This window comes from Lissotriton vulgaris, chromosome 12 (assembly GCF_964263255.1).
Source record: "Lissotriton vulgaris chromosome 12, aLisVul1.2, whole genome shotgun sequence".
In the NCBI taxonomy this organism is placed as follows: domain Eukaryota; kingdom Metazoa; phylum Chordata; class Amphibia; order Caudata; family Salamandridae; genus Lissotriton; species Lissotriton vulgaris.
In genome coordinates this window covers 698,089,579-698,108,416 of record NC_141700.1, presented here as the reverse complement: position 1 = coordinate 698,108,416, position 18,838 = coordinate 698,089,579, and the positions used below count along the sequence as shown (strand labels likewise).

The 18,838-nt window shown below is 43.5% G+C and overlaps 1 protein-coding gene across 3 annotated transcripts in view; it reads right to left on the bottom strand.

Annotated features, from left to right (window-relative positions):
* ALOX12 (arachidonate 12-lipoxygenase, 12S type) overlaps positions 1 to 18,838 on the bottom strand; it is a 158,788-nt gene that overhangs the window by 10,877 nt on the left and 129,073 nt on the right. For all 3 annotated transcript variants that reach the window (XM_086945910.1, XM_086945908.1, XM_086945909.1), the window contains exons 9-12: positions 18,491 to 18,694; positions 17,691 to 17,777; positions 4,989 to 5,158; positions 3,924 to 4,045 (exon numbers count right to left, since the gene is read on the bottom strand). In XM_086945910.1, the coding sequence (XP_086802036.1) occupies positions 3,924 to 4,045; positions 4,989 to 5,158; positions 17,691 to 17,777; positions 18,491 to 18,694 (583 nt within the window). The remainder of the gene's footprint in view (positions 1 to 3,923; positions 4,046 to 4,988; positions 5,159 to 17,690; positions 17,778 to 18,490; positions 18,695 to 18,838) is intronic.

Sequence of the window (18,838 nt, the reverse complement as noted above, 5' to 3'; positions counted from 1 at the left end):
ACAAAATGACTTAATCAGGGAGAAGCCTCATGGTCCCAAAATTGTTCATGGTCCCTTTGAGGCACAGAGCCAGCGCAAGCGAAGGGAAGGAAAATGCTCCTTGCGGCCCAGCTCTGCTTTTGCAGGAAATTGTCATAATAAAGACACTGGCTTGCAATCGGTGTCCGCGCTTCAGTGGCAACTTTTGTTCTTGCTTGTAGTATATCAAGCTCAGAGACTTTGCAGATGTTCTGTCTTACATACCCAGTCGCATGCAAAAAATGTTTAATTCCTCCTTTTCCTGCCAACTCCTCTCATATATGACAATGTGGCTAGTCTCAACCTGGGAGTCTGAAATAGGCTATATGTGAACATGTAGTGAACATGCACACTGGTGTTTCTCAAATATTGACAAGCACACCACCGCACTTTTTCACAGTTGTTAATACAAAGTGACAATGTGGGAGTCAATAAGTAAAATGAATTCTGCTTGGGCTATATAATGACACTGCATGTGTGAGACAGGATGAGTGTGACACTATAAAGCCTCTTCCTCCTCATTGTCACTTCCTGCATATAATGACACTGCACGTGTGAGGCAGAGTGAGTGTGACACTATAAAGCCTCTTCCTCCACATTGTTACTTCCTGCCTGCTCCTTCCTTCCACATCTTGTGGTTCTCACCTCTACATCGATACATTTGCCTCTGCTGAAAACAAAGTAACAATTAGAGAGCATGGGCAACACATTCAGACAGTCAACTGTAATGTAACTTTTTTACCCTTCCCTGCAGCTTATTAACCATGTGAACCCAACATTTCTTTTCAGGTAGGGGAGTAGCGGTGTTCCAGTGACTCAAGTGTTGAGTGGCAAACCAACAACTAAATCTTTTTAATGGTGGTGTGAACAGAGGAAAATAATCACCTTTTTCTCAATTTCTTTTTGCTATGATTGGGTGTTGCGGTCCTGAAGCAGGTGTGGAATTGTCTTGACCAAGCCTGTCGCCAAAAAATGTTGACTGCATAAAAGCACAAACCATATGCCTTTTGTCTTCGACTGGATGCTGCTATAGCAACAAATTGTTGTACCTTTACACAGACTCCTACAATTTCACACACTTTTCATCCCACACATACACTCAGCATATATTGTCCTTATTGTTAGTTATATAGTAAGTCTTAACCACCGGGCTGTGGTCTGTTTCTGACACAGTGACAGTAAATAGGTGACATCAGCAAAACAAGTTCTGATAGGAGCCATTACTCATACACTATCTTGCTTATGATTGTGATAATCACAACATGGTGTTATTGAGGCCCCATGATGAAATGTTGGAGTACAGAGTGAGAATGCTGAACCCTCTCCTTCATATGTCCATATGGATACATAATATTGATCCTGACCGCTTTAAGAGAATCACAGGAGTACTGCTTCTCCCGAGCACTTTACAAATGTACAATTGTAGGATATCACATACCATGAAATAAAGCTGGTTTTTCTTAATACCTTGGGATAATAAATGCAAACACTCTGTAAATAATTAATTGCAGAATACAGCCCATCATAGTGGCCTTCTGGCTAGAGTCCCTGTCGTCAGGCTCCACCATAAAACTAGTCTTTCAAATAATGCCATACTTCCATGTTCAACGAATTCCTAAAAAATAATATGCCTCAGACGTCTTTCAAGCAAGACCGGCCCTCAAGCTGGTCACCCTCCAGTACAGATATTGGGGCTTATTCAGAAATGTTTGATGTGGTCTGGCTTGGTTTGCTATTTATGAAAGCCTGGGTTAGGTATCCATCACTTTCCTATCTTAAGCTCCAGTTCAATGCATATACAATGATGCCCTTGTGCGTCTCACTTAAGAAGAATTCACTGCAGTGCCAGGGTCTCAACAGCAAGGGCATGCGGTGTGTGTGTGGTGTGTGCTTGTGAGAATTCTATATCTTAACTAGGAGTTCTTAGTCAATGTAATAAAATTGTTAATGAAATATTCTGGAGAGCACAAGGATGAACTGATGATTCAAGGGTTGTAGTTCGTCCAAGAAAAGCGGAGAGAGAGCAGAAGACAGTCCATATAAACCTCACGTTTTTTCTTCCCTCAGTGAAAACCAATCACATTCAGGCAACAATACTATTAAGCTGTATTATCGTTACAAGCAAAACATGTTGGTTGGTCAATTAGCATTGTTTTTGTCCAAAGATGTGCAAAAGAAATACCATATATTCACAAGGTTGTCAAGCATCAATGTCTAGCACATGACTACCACAGAGTTCTGCACCAAACTTGAAAAAAGAACCAAAACTGGTGCAGATCCCAGAATGCGTTAAAGATCCACAGACGGTGCTGAGAATGGACCTATGAATGGTATCCCAATGGGAGGGCTCTGCAAATGTTTAGGGCCTGAAGGCGCACCAAAGGAATCTGTCAGTCAGCCAAAGACGGTAGTGCATTAGACAAGTTTACATCGATTTTAGCAGAACACAAACATTTTTTCTCTATTACACCTAATTGCAGTACTTACTTTGTAAAAAAAAAAAATAAATAACTGCCATGGCCCTCGTCAGGAGTCCACTGCAGCTTGCACTACCCATTGCCAGTACTAGCTCTGCCAGTGAGTGACAGGACGGCACACACAAACATCACACTGCTACACGTGTGACAACTCAGACCATTTGAGGCACCCAAAGCTATAAGAATGACTTGGGCAGCAGGTATTAGCTGGTTATAATGTATATTGAATTAATAAACAACTTTTGTTCTGCTCATATCTAATTTACATAAATAGTGCCCCCATGTGGCAGCTGGCATAAGTAATGGTTTTGACAAATAAGTGCCAGTGCTGAGCACCAGAAACCACTGACTCAAATTAAGCACTGCTGTCCACATCTGAAAGTTGACCAGTTAAGCAGGTTACTCTCAAACGTTTTTTTAGCTGATGACACCATGATTGGGGAAAAAATCACTTAATCTTCTAGTGCATCAATTTTTAAATATATGCATCATAACATAACATAATTAGGCCATATTTAAATGTGTGCCATGCAATGTAAACAATACCTTGATGCACACAATCTCGATTTGTCACTCAGCTCTCCATTGTTGCTGTGAGTACAAATCCAACGTTAGACACTGCTTCTTTGCCTTTGCTCCGTACTGTAAAGTTGAGCTTTGCACAAAGTCGTAACACAGCGCAGTACTTTTTCATGCACTCACTGCTCCATTGCACAAAGAATAATAAACCTAGGCCAGAGTTCTGTGTCAGATCTAGGAGGGACTCAAAGGTATAGTCCCTAAGAATCTAATAGATCTCTTTCAATTTAATCGTCTGGTGAAATTCCAAATTTTTCACTGCAACAACCAAAGAATATATGTTCCACATTTGCGCCTGTTCAAATTGTGTTTGTGCTTCACAAATAAAAGACAGACTGTCATAAAATACAAGGTGGTGCCTCTACCTGAAACTTAAAGTTCTTGATTCTTGTCAAAGATGTACTGATTTCAGTGGAAATCGAGTAGCGGGCACACACCACATCTTCAGGCTACCCTTATAACCAACTGGTAGAGGTCTAGGTTGTGTACAATCATGGACAGAGAGGTTCAGGCATGTCCAGAGTTGCATATGGGGACAGATGTAGTGCGGGGAGTAGGCGACATGACACACGTAGAAGCAATGGAGAAGTCAAAGGTCTTCTTCTCTATTCCCACCACAAAAGCCTGCGCTGATTTAAGGGGAGCTTCAATCCTGGCAGGTACAGTGGCTTTTATAGCAACTGGAAATTACTAATATTAGTTAGGACAATTACATTTCATTGAGAGTGAAAATATAAACTATGGAGAGCAAAGTAGGATAGTGGGAATAGAAGAGGGAATGAGAAAGGGAGGAAGAGAGAAGAAGATAGAACAAAGGCATAAGGGCTGAAGGCGGGTAGAGTGTCTCACCCAGATTTGGGGCGCCGAAGAACCCTTCGTCATAGATTTCTTGAATCCAAGCCTGCAGCTCACGGTCAGAGGTTACCTCTTTGTCACTGTGATAAAAGCATCCAACAATCCCCTCCACCAACCTGCGCCATGAGTGAGAGAGAGAAAGAGAGATCGGTCAACATCTAAATAGTGGCAAAATCCCCTCCAAAGCAAGGTAGACAATACGCCTCTTTTGACACCTTAGGTCTCTTTTTAGAATCTTGGTGTCTACTGTGCATTTGCTGTGGTTTGATTGTGCCTTACAAAAAGGTGAATATTCCCTCACTTCAGGTTTCCGCCAGATATTCTGAGCTCAATACAACTCTGTCTCTCATCCTAGAAGGTGGAATTAAATTGGGGCCCACTGGTATCTAAAACCAAAGCTCCAGTTTTACAGAGCTCTTAAACTTGATTGAATATAGTGCTCCAAGGCCACAGATAATTAATTTAACTAATAAATATGCTTTGATGGGACCTGCCCCCCTTAAACAAGGACAAAAAAGATGGTCCTCTTTTTAAACCATTTTCAATGTGGTGGTAGACTGGTTTTCAGAAACCGGCCTACATCCCTTAGAAAACAGACAATTTCGCATCTAGCCAGTCAGGGAAAAGGGATGAAACGGTTATACCAAAACAAAATACATTCTTCAAATTAAGACACCAAACGCATTGGCCAAATTGTTTAGCAAAGACCAAACTGTTACCAATGACACCATCAGACATTCAACTCTGAGGTTTTGGTAACTCAGATACTGGGCAATTTAAAATGACCATCATTTGATGTCCTCATTTGATCTATTTTTAAATAAGTTGGTAGTGGCAATCAATGGTATAAGTGCTTGTAAGTTCACACAACAGCGACAGAAGGGTCTTTTTTTTGTCTGTTGAATACTTTGCTTCGCTGTGGGCAATCTGCGTCGGTGCAGATCAGTTGTCCACTGTCCACTGTCTCCAAACAACTAGTCCCTAGAACTCTACATCGGGTTCATGAGATCCTCCTCACTTGAAACGGTTTTTAATAGCAAAGAGAAAGGAGGTTATTACCTCTTGATTATGCCCCACAACCGGAGTCCATCTTCCATAAAAAAGTAATCCTTCACTTCCTCCATGCCACGACTCTGCACGTCATCTGGAAGGCAGAGTGATTCGTAGGTCATCCGTGCGTATTCTCTCTGCGCCACCTGCAAGAGTCCATCGCCTCCGGTCGACACCGCCTGCAGGCCAAGCAAAACAGAGTCATGTTAGAGCTGCTCAACCCACAGGATATTGCAACACAACTTCCTGGGTGGATCCCTGTGCTCGTTGCCAAAGTGTACCACTCACAGTTGTGAAATCCATTTGGAAATATTCAGTGATGGAAAAGAGGTGTGTTTATTCAAGAGTGTAGTTGCAGTGTCTCTACCACAGCTGGACCCAAAACATAACATGCCATAGTGATTCCAGTGGTGACAAGGAAAACTGCATGATGCTTAGTTTAGTGTGATTAGAGATGTAAACTTGTCAGTAACTTTCTTCTAGGATTGGTGGCTGATAACATTTCTATCCGACTGTTCCTTGGAGTGCTGCCTCCTTTCTTTCTCCACTACAGAATCCATGTCTGGAGAAGTTAAGTCTTATCCCACTAAAGACGGATGAGTTTCTTCACACTTTCTGCATTTCCAGGCCAATGGGGTCTGTTCTGATCCGAATCACTTCGCCCAGATTCACATAGGTATTAGAGCATCTACACTGAGCTTAGGTGCAAAAAAATGCCCTTAACAAGGGATATATGTGAGACACAGAATTACGGCTGATGGACTTTCACCATCCAAAATTGGATTTAAGACCATGGAAATTCTGAGAGTGTGATGCAGTTTCCACAGTGACACGTTAAGTAAGGGTCAATGGTGAGTTTGAGGGCATGCAAATATATTCCAGCTAAGGGTGGGAGTAAGGGTATTTCTAGAGTGTGAAGGGGGTGTGTAGTGAAGGAGCTTCTTAACAAGAGACAAAAAAAATTAACAGGGTCAATGCACACCGGCCTCCGGTTCCCCTGAGAAGAATTTTCCACTTAGTAGTAATTCTTTTGTCAGGACCAGAGGCAAGCATTATGCATCTATATGTATGTGTACGTATGTAGGAAGTTTTTGTTTAGCCAAACCTAGCCAAAAACATTTATTTTCTCAGCAACCCGGTAAACCAAAAACAAGACCATTAATTGCTTTCAGGACTACAACTCCAATGAGTACAAAAATTAGAAAACTTCATCCCCATCAGAAGCTGAGGCTCCTCCACATAATTCACAGATTAGGACCTTCTCTTTCTTCATTGTTCAGATGCCAGATAAGTGAATTTCTTCTTCTGAGGGATTGTGTGCTTTATGGTGGCTTTCCACACCACCACCAGATGGACGCACTTGAGTGCTCAGAAATGATGGAGCAAGGCTGCATGTCATAACCAAGGACTGACGTGCTGTGACAGCACTCCTTGGATGGTAAGCACTGTTGTCGGTCCTCAGTGGGCCATCTTCTTTATTGCAAACACAAGGAGATGATGGAAGGAGTGCTGAAACTTTTCAAACACTCACACCCACTCAGAGATCTGGGTTGAATCCATCATCATTCTTTAGCTCACTCTGCCACCGCAGTTCAGACACAGCTATATGCAAATCAGTCTTGACCATGTGCCTCATGGGAACAGTCCACCCCGATCTGCCAAGTCATGTCTTCCCTGGAACGGAAACAAGCATCCTGAGACCGGATTTGGAGTAACACCCCTCATCAGCCATGCTAGCTTGAATCCAGTGGCAAAGTGAGCAAGGGACCCACGTCTGGGCATCCCCTGCCAACTTAGGGTGAACAAAGCAAACACAAGGAGATGATGGACAGAGGGCTGAAACTTTTTGAACACTCACCTCCAGTCACAGATTTGGGTTGAATCCATCATCATTCTTTTGCTCACTTCGCTACCCCAGTTCAGACACAGCTATATGCAAATCAGTCTTGACCCTGTGCCTCATGTTAACATTCCAGCCCGAACTGCCAAACCATGTCGTCCCTGGACCGGAAACAAGCATTCTGGTCAGGATTCAGGGTAACACCTCATCAGCCAGGCTAGCTTGAATCCAGTGGCCCTCTGGCCTGGCACTAAGAAAAGCCTGATAGTAATCACACCTCAAGAGAAGACCAGTGCCCCCTGGACCTGGCCCCAAGAGAGGACAGCTGCTCCGTGGACCTGGCACAAGAAAAGGGTGGTTCTGGTTTGTCTTTGGCACTGGCAACAAGGGAGGATAGCTGCTCCCTAGGCCTGGCACCAGGGGAACACTGCCCCCGGGTCAGGTACCAAAAAAGAACTGCTGCTCCCTGGATTGGCACAAGGGTTGGACTGGTTCCCCTCTGTCACCAGCACCAAGAGAGGGCTGCTGCTCCCTGGTCCTGGCTATGAGAAAGAACTGGTACCACTGGAGTTCTGACCCCTCCCTTTGGGCTCGACAATTGATGCACAGAGTACTGTCAGGTCAATCAGAGAATGGCTAATCCAGTCGGGTTTTTTTGTGTACTGGTACTTCTATTCTTAAATCTATAAAGGATAAACAAAACTGCAAGTACCAGAGTGTGGGGGAGGAGCTGGTCTGGATGAACAGTTCTCAGGTCTGGTTATGGGCCAAGTTTCCTCACACATTTTCAAGTCTTTTTTTAGGTCTCACTTGCAACAGTGTATGCGCTCTCACTTCGGAGTGAAATTGTATACAAGAGGCTTGCAGCCCACCTGTAACTTACATTCATTGGCTTCATTGTCACACTTATTTGCTGTCTTCTAATTGGCCAGTGCATGCTGGCTTCACTTCCTCCTCTTTCGGCTGAAACATGGACTAAGAACTGATTGCTTCAGCTTGATTGCGGTCTTTCTACTGCTCGCACTGTGATTGAGGCACTACTTTTATTTTAGTGTGTGGTGATATGACTCAGTAGAAAATCCCTCACATCTTCAAAGCGGTGTTTCCATCAGACAGCTTCACTCGTATCCTTTTAAAAAAAACCCTGGGAGCAGTAAAAAGGTCTGAAAGATGGATGGACCTGGGTGATACACAGTGGTCAAAGTGCATTACAATTAGTATGGGAACTGTGATACTGTGTGTAAAGTGGGCGGGGGGTGAGCGTAGGGGTGGGGTCGAAGAGGTGGCTGAAAAACTAACTTTTTTGGTCTTTCACCTTCAGGTAACTTCATATAAGATGAGGCAAAGCTTAAATGAAAACCCATATTAGTTAATGCACTGCAGAGGTCTGTGTCTGTAACCAGAGAACCGCATAATTGAATCCTGGTTGGTGCAGTGTAGAATAGGAACTTGTGTATGTTTAGTGCACGAGGTCCCAGTCTGTGACACAAAGCACTGTGAATATACAAGTCATTATTTTAAACTTTAATTACACACAGTATAAGATAGGCTACTACAAAATGCACAAAAAAGTTTAGGATAAAAAAAAGTGTTCCAACAAAGATTTTAGTCAATGCGATGGCATTTCATATAGAGTAATGCATTCGCGAAGAGAATACATCGATCATGCAGGCGGTCTTGATAGGCATGTAAATGTTACAACATAATTTTAATGTTACTGGTGGTTTCTAAAATAATACAGTACTGTCAGAGGGAATGATTTGGTTTCATTATAATACTGCTGCATATGCATTTTGAGGAGGAATGTCGACGAAAACCACACTGACATAACATAAATGCTGTGCCATAGGTGGCGATTTCCCTGGCCCTGACGGCAAAGGCCCCAGAGGGCTCATTCGGAATATGCCATTTATTGAACGTGCCATTTGGTAATGAAACAGCAAGCACGACTGACTGACAGTCGCGTGCGACACCGTTCATGTACGGTGATGCTGAGAGGATGCACTAGACAATTCACACAAGAGGTGACTGGCGGGAAAACGGGCGGTGGCAAAGCGGTCAACTGTCGAAAAACAAGAGGTGGTTGTATTTGAGACAAGCTCCCTTTCTGCCCAGCGTTAATCGCATCACACGATTGAAAGTGCTGCGATTAGATGACAGATGATACTGTTCATCGCTTGCCATAGCTTGCCCAATCCATGCCATCAAATACCTGTGCCCTGAGGGATATTTCAGCGATTCCAACATTGAGCAACAGAGTGTGTCATTGACTTAAAGAAACAGTAACCACTTCAATCTCGGTGCTGGTGTAAATATAAAATTGAGCCCAACTAGTATTTGCACCCGATTTCAGAGTCCGAATAAGGTGAAAATTGAGCTAGCATCTAGGGCTCTGTCCTTGCAAATTTCGCCATCTTGATAATATGTGCAGCCAACAAGTTCAGTGCCATGAGGTTTTATGGTCACAAACACTTATCCCACATTTTATTCCCATCTACCGGTGGTGTAGCAACTCGTACCGGAGCGCTTACAACCAGCTGTGGTAGTAACGTTCTTGAGCAGTTAAAATATTTCGGCAAGACGTTTCTGGCTCTTGATTTTATCGGCCAAGTTGAAATGATGAGCTGGGTGTGAACACTATTCCAACCAGGCATTTTAATACAGGAGGCTGAGGATGCTGATCCGGTCATCGGGGTTCTTCCTGGGGCCACCTTTCGGTCCTTTGGCAACAGAGGTGGATTTCCCCTCGAAGTCCAGCCAAAAACCAGTTGCTGATGTGCTAGTGGTCTCTGGTCACAGTGAAACCAGTGGTTCCCTTTAACTGAGGCTAGTGTCCGTCTTGATCAAACAAACAGCACTTTGATGACTCGCCCAGGTCCAGCAGACTCTAATGCAACTTTCGAGGACCAGGGCTTGGTTTTCTGGGCTGCACTTCAGCAGTCAGTGACGATCAAGTGATTGTGGCGATCAACTCACCAATGCGATTTCTTCAGCTTTTGTGGCACTAGTGCCATAAAATGAAGGCAGCCAACTGACTCCTAGTCTTGGGCTCGGAGAAAGACTTTTCCTCGAGTAGGGCACCACAGGCACAGGTCTCTCTTTGGTAACCCGGGAAGCATTCGCAGTCCAGTGGAGTTTCCCAGATCCAGGGAACAGCGGGGCAGTCCTTCATTCCTCTCTCCAGTAGAGAAGTGATTTGATGTCTGGGTGCCATTTTGTATGCCCACAACTCGCCCTCAGGGAATGAGGAGACTATGAGCCACCGGTTGACAACCTCTGGGTGGCATCTAGCTATCCCAGAGTGAAACATTCTGCCCGCTTCCAAGACGGCAGAACCCCTCTCTAGTTGTGTGGAGCTTGGTAGCCTACCCTAGCGGCTTGGCTAACTGAGGATATACACCCACAGAGAAAATAATTTGACAATCATTTCCCCCTCTATCCAGGACGTCAACCTATCTACCAGAACAAAGGAGCAGACGCTCTTGTGTGTGTCCATTATTTGCCATTTAAAGGCAGCTTCCCCTTCGAAACTCGCCTTTTGGGCTCACACCCTGTGTGGCTTCCTGTAGGGGAGACATAACACCTCTTCCAATGGCAGGCCTCTATTGTGTCCTTTTCTGAGAGTCATTCAAAGGGCTCCCCAGGAGGGCAGAGGGCTCTCTCATAGCCAACAACTGTAAATGGCCACTGGAAAACCTCAGGGAACAAAGTGACAACTTTCTAAATTTGCCTTTTCCTTAAAAGTTACATTAAATTCAACTTGGGTATAAAGTCAGGTTTAATGCAATGATTCTTTTGATCCCTTGTGGTCCCAAATTCATTCGTCCCACTCAGAAGTTAGCATAGTTGAGTTGGCGTGAAACCCTGTACTTGCCACTGGGGCTACTAACCCATCTACAGTAAAAACAACAATATGGGGTTTTTGATGTTAGGACAAATAAAAAAACATATCCTACTTTTTAATATGCAGCACCCTGCCTTAGGGCTAGACAGGCCTACCTTAGGGGTGACATATATATATAAAAAAGGAAGGTCTGGACTTTGTCACTTGTTTAAATAGCAAAGTTGAGTTAGCAGTTAAAACAGCTCTACCAGTCTGCAGTGGTAGGCTGGGAGACATGTTTTTACTTTGTCACACTCATGGTGGTACAATAAGTGATGCAGTCAAAAAGGGCCGCTTTAACTTATAGGCCATGGGGACCCCTGGCACCATATACTAGGGACTTATAAGTAAGTTAACTTATGCCAACTGGGTATAAGCCAATGAACATACACTTTTAAAGGTCAGATACTAACAGAGGTCCGGTTAGCAGGCCTCAGTGAACTTTCAGAGGAAAAACAAAACAGCATCAGTCCAAAACTTTGGGTATAACCATGCAAAAAGAGAAATTTCCTTACAAGGATGTTTCCTCAGAAATGAATAGTCAGTAACCCATTGACTGGTGGATGAAAATGGAGCAGCACACAGCCAGACCGACATACACAAATAGGCGTTATCAGGCAATGCTTGCAACCGAAGTTGCCAGCACACTAATAAGTTTTGATTATGTTCAAGTATCAGTTGACACTTCATGAAGACTTGTTCACCTCAATCCAGGTATTAACTATTTCAATCGGGAAATCTCTAGAAAACGTTATTCCGGGAAATGGTACACACTTACGACCAGATGTATAAAGCAATTTTGTGTTGCTAACCCTGGAAATCACAAAATCTGAGGGTTTGCAGACGCAAAATTTATTTTTTTCCTGTTTATTAGATTGATTTATAACTTCCCCTCCCCTGCCCTTAACCCTTGAATCGGACCTGTGCTTTTTTTTTTTCTATAATCTAATATTCCCCTTACCTCACCACGTCGTCTCTTCTCAATGGTCTTCAGTGTTGACGTCACACGTCGTTAAGAGGAAACAGAAGTGGCTTTCCGTTTCCTCTAATATCGCAGATTGCCTCCACATAGAAACTTCAACAGGTGCGTTTTTTTGGGGGGACCCCCCTCCAACCCCCAACCCCCTCTTTTTTTCACGCTTTTTTTTGGGGGGGTGGAGACCCCCCAAGCCCTCTTTTTCATTTTTAGCCTTTAACACACATACCGTTACTACGTATCTCGTAGTAAATGTATGCACGGTAAAGGCTATTCGTTGTAACCAGGCATGCGTTGTAATGCATGATGGTTAAGTTATGCATGGAAATGGCCGTGTTGTAGTGGCAGTTTCCAGTCTGCTGCTCCATTTTCATTCTCCTGTTGGAAAGGCTTACCTGACTTATAAATTATAAGTCAGTTAAGCCTTCCCAACAGGAGCTGTTTAAAGGCATGGGCAAAGTGGGCAATTTGCCCAGGGCCCTCTCCTTTCAAGGGCACCCCTGGCTAAGTGATCAGGAAGTTCCAGAGGTTTCATGGGCCAGCATCAATAAAAGCAGTGTGAGGCGGGAAGCTACATCCATTCCTCAAAAGAAGGCCAGAGGCACCAGTGAAGAAGCAAGACATCAACTGGTAATATGGCGAGTATGAGTACAAGTACTATTCTTTATAATTTGGCAAATTGGCATACACGTTTTACAGACTTTTGTGTGTAGGCCCAGCCTGTCCATAATTGACCATTACACTCTCAGGCACTTGGTAGTGAAGAATTTTAAAAAAGAATCCTTCTAATATATTTATCTCTACTTCACATCACCCTTCTACTTCACCACTCTCTTTTTTCTTCTCCCTATACGTTTATGTATCTCGATTATCTATACCTTACCTATGTTCACCTCACCTCTCCAATATACTGCTCTACTGCACCCCTACGCATCTCTTTATCATGACCATACCTCTCTTTCTAGAGCTCTTTGAGCCTTGCAGCTTATAGCCTCCACACCAACTCTACCTCCACTTCACCCCACTCTCTCCACCTCAATGCTCTCTTCCACCTCATTTCCCTATTTTGCCTTTGTCTAGATCACCTTCTCTCAACTTCATTTCACTCTGAACCTCACCTCTCTACCCTTCACCTCGCTCTTCCTCATCACTCACTCACTTACCTCATTTCTCTCTCTATTTCAGATATTTCTGATTACTAGATGTGTGTGAAACTTGTGTATTTGCTTTTGTGTAATTAAGCAACATTTTGGGAAAATTACACCTGATTAAGTGAAATGGAACTCCTTAATTTTGCACAAAATGCTCCCCCATAACAATTTTTGATAAAAGAGTGCAATATGTTTTGGAATCATAGGGGCTTCAACGATCTGAAAATGGGTAATAAATTAAAAGTTGTTCTAACCGGGTGGCCACAAAAACCTTTAACAGGGCACGGTTTCCGACTTATGAATGGGTTTTGCAGTTGATTCTGAGTCGCAATTAAGAGAGGGGGTGAAAGGGGTGCCCCCTCCCAGTTGCATCTCACAATAATGATATGCATAAATGACTTGCGATCACTATTGCGGGCGCAAGCCATCTATCAGTTACTGAGACCTCAAAAGGAATGGTTAACTGATTTGCAATGGGGAAGATGCCCCCTCAGAGATACTATCTTTTTTGCGAATGTTGTTAGTAGCCTAGGAAGGAGTAGGCAGTGGACCAACACATCACTGCCTTCTCCACCTGATGGTCTCCCTAATGGAAAACGTATATTATTTTTTAGACACGGCATCATGTCTTTCAAGAAACACTGAATACTTTAAAAGAGAAAAATATGTTTGGCCATTCAAATAGAGGAATGCGGATCGGTTGGTCTTTGCAGGCCACTATCCATGTTTGTAGCCAATCACATGGGGTCTCAAATAGTGACCTGCCTAATTTTCAATAGGCCGGTTGCTCCGCAACTGGAAATTTTGCAGGGTGACCTAATAAAACTTAAGTAACATTTGGAAGACTGGGTGCAAAAACTCAGTGTGCAGTTTACAATACATTTTTGCAACCAGTCTTTAAGTGCATCGTGCCAGGTTTCCTTGCCCCAGAGCCAGGGCAAGGGCGCCCTAGCCAGACCTACAAAAAATGTGGACTCTGCGGATAAAGTAGTCCTTATCACCAGGATGGATCCTGCTACATGGCCTGTGCCTGTAAAATTCGACCCAAATTTATAGCTTGCATAGGTAGCACAATGTCTAGGTAGGAGCCCTAAACTTGGATACCCTTTTGCAAGGTGAGCAGGAAAGCCTAAAATGAGTACTCCCCTCCCCTGGAAGAAGTGATTAAAATACCAACCAGCACTTGGACACCTTTAGAGGGGCTGATTGTTAGCACCCCTCACCCCTAAGGCAAGGCAGCGGCAGAGGGAGCATTTCCTCCAGCTACTCTCTGGCATGATGGGCATAGGTGAAAAAAGCCATTCCTGAAAGGTAGACATGGCGGGAGGTGTCATGGGTGGGTGTTTTTTGGTTTGTGTATGGGGGGGTTAAATCTTCTGGCACAATTATTTGTTTTTCCCATTGTCCTCCACTGGGAATGGCAGGGTTTTGGCATACATAACCTTCTCTCTGCCCTAAGATAAAGGTGTGGAGGTGTGAAAATATTAAACCTTCATCCTTTGGAAAGGTGGTGGGTTTTAATTTGAAAGGGTGGGGTATGGGAATATTTATTATTTGCATCCCAGCCATTACTAGAACCAGGCTCTGCATGAAACCCCATGAACCTAACCAAGTCAGGTTGGGGGGAGGGTGAAGGACTTTATTCACTTGTGCTCTCGCCTCAGCCTGTCAAGGGGCTGTGGAGAGATCGGCGTAAGCGGGCAATCCCAAGCCCCGACTGTCCATAGACCATGCAAAATTAACAATCCCGTTATGCTAATCTTTTTTTCTTGTTTTTCTGTAAAATTTTCAATCATCTGATCTGGGGCAAGTTATTTGTCTAATGTGCATTCACCTCATTGTTTTAATGTTGTAGGCGATTATTTTTCAATTGATATTTTCAAAATATTTAGAAACAAATGGCTTCCCAGTGGAAAGTAACATCTAAATTAATGATGGGAAAGCTGCCATGCTGTTAAAATTTTGTGAATTTTCGTTCTAGTTTCTGAGTTTGGGTGAAGAAAGTTTACAATAGGAAAATAATATGATTTGGAAAAGTCACAATATTTTGTACTCCCTTATTACTTTTGAAACGTGTAACCAACCAGCATGCATTTTAGAATGATGAATGCTTAAAATCTGAACACTCATATACAAAGTGGTCAAAGGGGGCCGAAAGTTTATTAAGGCTGGGAAAATGGGATTTACGATGAAGTGACTTGCCCATCTTCACAGAAATGCAGCCACACATGTATTTTATCAATATGTGCATATAATAATATAGTTCTAACCTATGTACATATTGTCATTTCCAGAGAATTCATTTTAGAAAATGTAATTTTGACTAAACTGCAAGCCTCATCCTTTAAAATTGGAAACCTGCGAAATGTTTAATTCTACATGTGAAATTCTCACCATTATTTGTACCCTTTACAGTTCTGCAAAGACTACAGACATATGCTGGGTTATGAAAAGCTGGCATACAACAGAAATCCATGTAACTAATTGGCTTTGCAGACTTTAATTACGACTGTCTCTGTTAATTAGTTCATCTAGCTCAGATGAACTGTATCACAATTTATTCTCTGTCTGGAAAGAACAAATCCGCCTATGTGTTTGAGCTGGCACTGGATCCTCTTGAGCGATATTCAAAATCCCAAATTATTTGATGAGCGTCTAAAACAACTTATTGAATCATGTTCTCACCAACCCAGTCTGTTGAGGTCATTTCCCAAAAATATTTCCTCTAGTCGCCATTTTAGATGGTTGTGTCGTGGGGCTGTTTTAATCTTTTCCACCAAGTAAAGCAAATGAGCTGTTTGCAAAGATTGCGGAATTGCACAATTTCACTCACAGAAGAGGATTTCCATCAAATAGATTTTTGTAGGAGAATTTTTCTGCTAAAAACAACTATCCTGCTGAAAATATTTTATTTCAATTTTTTCCCATACAGGTCAACTTTTCGCTTAAACTGGACTCACTACTTGTTTTTCTAAATGAGGAAGCTTTATGAACTAAATAAAGATTGCAAAGATTTAACAAATAACTTTACAAAGTTGTGGAAGGAAAACCTTCGCAACAGTGCACCGCCTCAGTAAAAATCTGAGAATTGTTTTGGAAACAATACTGCACTTTCAGCCACTCCGTGAGCACAAGACAATATTGAGATCCCAATGCAAACAGGAGATTTATGAGTAATGAAATAATTACAGCACCCCTAACAGTTTATCAATGGAAAGTATGGAAAAAAAGGATACATTAGGAAATTGATGTGGTGGGCACAATTTTTCATATGTAATTCACCATTTTCAAAAGGTCAACTTTATATGGGAGATATTTACTGCATCCCATCACTGCAACCCATGGACCACCCAATATTGGCCACATGAACTGGGAGGCACCCCGTCTCCAGCTCCGGTGGTAAAAAGCCTGGGCATTAAAATAGAGGCCAAACTCTCACTGGCAAACCAAGTATTAACCGTGTTCGGGACCTGTGTGGGTCTGCTTAGACAGCTGAGGAAAGTATCTCCCATCCTCTCTTTCGACAATGAGGACTGTGGTGGCCGCCTTGATCCTGTGACGATTCAGAAAAGGGGGTGGTGATGAACAGAGTGTCTGAATTAAGCAGACCACTCTTACCCAGTCCAAAGATCAGGGTTTGATCCATCACCGTTATTTAGCTCACTGCACCATCCCAGCTCAGAACCTGGCTATATGCAAATTAATCTGTCCCTGGCCCAGTGCATCATGGGAACAGGGCAGACCAAACTACCAAGCCAATTCTTCACCAGAAAGGAGACAAGCTTCCGGGGACCGGTTTCTGGCATTTCAGCCGTCGTCGGCCCGGCTTGCTTGAATCCTGATGGTGCAGTGAGCAAGGGACTCCTGTCTGAGTATACCCTGCCACGCCTATAGTGGCCAAAAACGATTCAGAAAAGGGGGTGGTGATGAACAGAGTGTCTGAATTAAGCAGACCACTCTTACCCAGTCCAAATATCAGGGCTTGATCCATCACCGTTATATAGCTCACTGCACCATCCCAGCTTAGAACCTGGCTATATGCAAATTAGTCTGTCCCTGGCCCAGTGCATCATGGGAACAGGGCAGACCAAACTACCAAGCCAATTCTTCACCAGAAAGGAGACAAGCTTCCGGGTCCTGTCATGGATTATGGGAACTCACTTTACATTCGAATGCCAGACAAGTTGCTTGGCAAACTCCAAGTGGTGATGAATGATGCTGCGAGGCTGATTGTTAAGCCTCCCAGACGCACCAGGGCCTCAACCCTATTCCAACAGTTGCACTGGCTTCCCATTAAACTGATGGCTAGATTCAAAGGCCTCTGCATCACCCACAACGCCCTGTATGGTCAGGCACCAAAATACATCAAAGAACCTGGCCGCACCCTAAGGTCTGCCACGGAGGGCCTATTAAAATGTCCACGGTTTAATTACACCACTAAAGGTGGGCAAGCCTTCTCGGTCCTCATCCCGCAACTCGGGAATTGGCTGCCAGGCCATCTCCGCTCGGAAGAGCCCTTCTCCCATTCAGGAACAAATGGAAGACGTTACTCTTCACAGAAGCCTGGGCATAGCATCTACCACTTACAGACTACATTCACTTCTGGGACTATAGCTAATCTTCTCGCAGCGCTTAGAGACCTGACGGTATTAAGCGCTCTATAAATCACAATTAACAATAACATCTAGTAAATATCACACACCGAAGTATCAGTATTTTCTATGTGTAGTAAATACTTAACCTCATTCTAGTTCACTTATAACCAGGCCCTTAGAGTCTTCGAGTGGTAAAGATGCTGGGCACAGTGTACAAGAGAAATCAGGCATGGTAAGCAAGAGCTTAGGACGATCACAGATCTCACCTGGTCGAAGATGCCATGCGGAGCGATGAGTTGGCCACGCGCACGGGTGTTGATCTCTAAGGTGAATCTCATGTGTGGCATTAACAGCTGTAAGAGAAGCGTTGAAAGTAAACTTATAAAAGGGTCACATGGTATTTTCAAGGTCATAAATTCACAAGGTCCCTGCTTGTGAATGTATCACAGTAGAATGGATCCTCCAATATTTTTAAATTAAGAATCATTTTCTACTTGCAGTTGTACGATTTCGGTCACCCATCCATCAAAGCCAACTATTCTGAATGCACGCAAGACAGCATGTCAGTCTACATTGCTTAAATGCGTAAATAAATGCTGTTCCCAGTGGGGTGATGCAAAACGATTGGGTCACTAGTAAAAAATATTTTCAAAATCCCCAAAATACCTGCCACCCATAGTATTCCGATAAGTATACCACCCTAGATGTCCCTTATTTTTAATTGTAGTACTATTTTGGCTTATTAGTAGTCTCTGGGGAATTTAGTTGTAATGGTGGTAGATTTCTGACCTACTGCAAGCGTATGCCACCCTAGGTAGCGGGTGCCGAGATGGGCTACATGATGAGCTGCCTGGCCCTCAAAGGCTCCAGGAGTTTTCGCTCCAAACAATTTAAGGCTAGAGTAAAAAAACAAGAAGATGCCCAGCTGCAGATTATTACAACTTTTTGTGTTCAAAACCCTATTTTAATCAAACCGAACAGACTGGAGGCAGAAATGATTGAAACACAGGTCTAAATTGCTGAAATACAAGTCTATGATATGCCAAACCCCCCAGTAGTCAAGTACCTTGAAGATTGGGTGGAGAGATGGCAGGTTGCGCAGAGTGGCCACACAAAGTACTTCCGCGACCAGGTGTGTGTGCAGCAGGTGGGAACTGATTTGGTAAATCTGAAAATCAGCTGAGCGCACCCATGTCTTCACCAAGAGCCAATCCAGTTCAGGGTCTGAAGGCAAGAAAACCGGGTTGTCCTCTCCGGGAGACTGTTTTAACTGTGAAGGCAAAACAGAGGGGAATGAGCTATCATGGGCCAGAGCAGTGTCATAACACAAATTAGAACATTGGAATGTTGGGAGCTCCATTGAAAACAATGGAGTGCTCTGGGCTTCTAATGGCTGGTATAAGCCTGGCGCTCC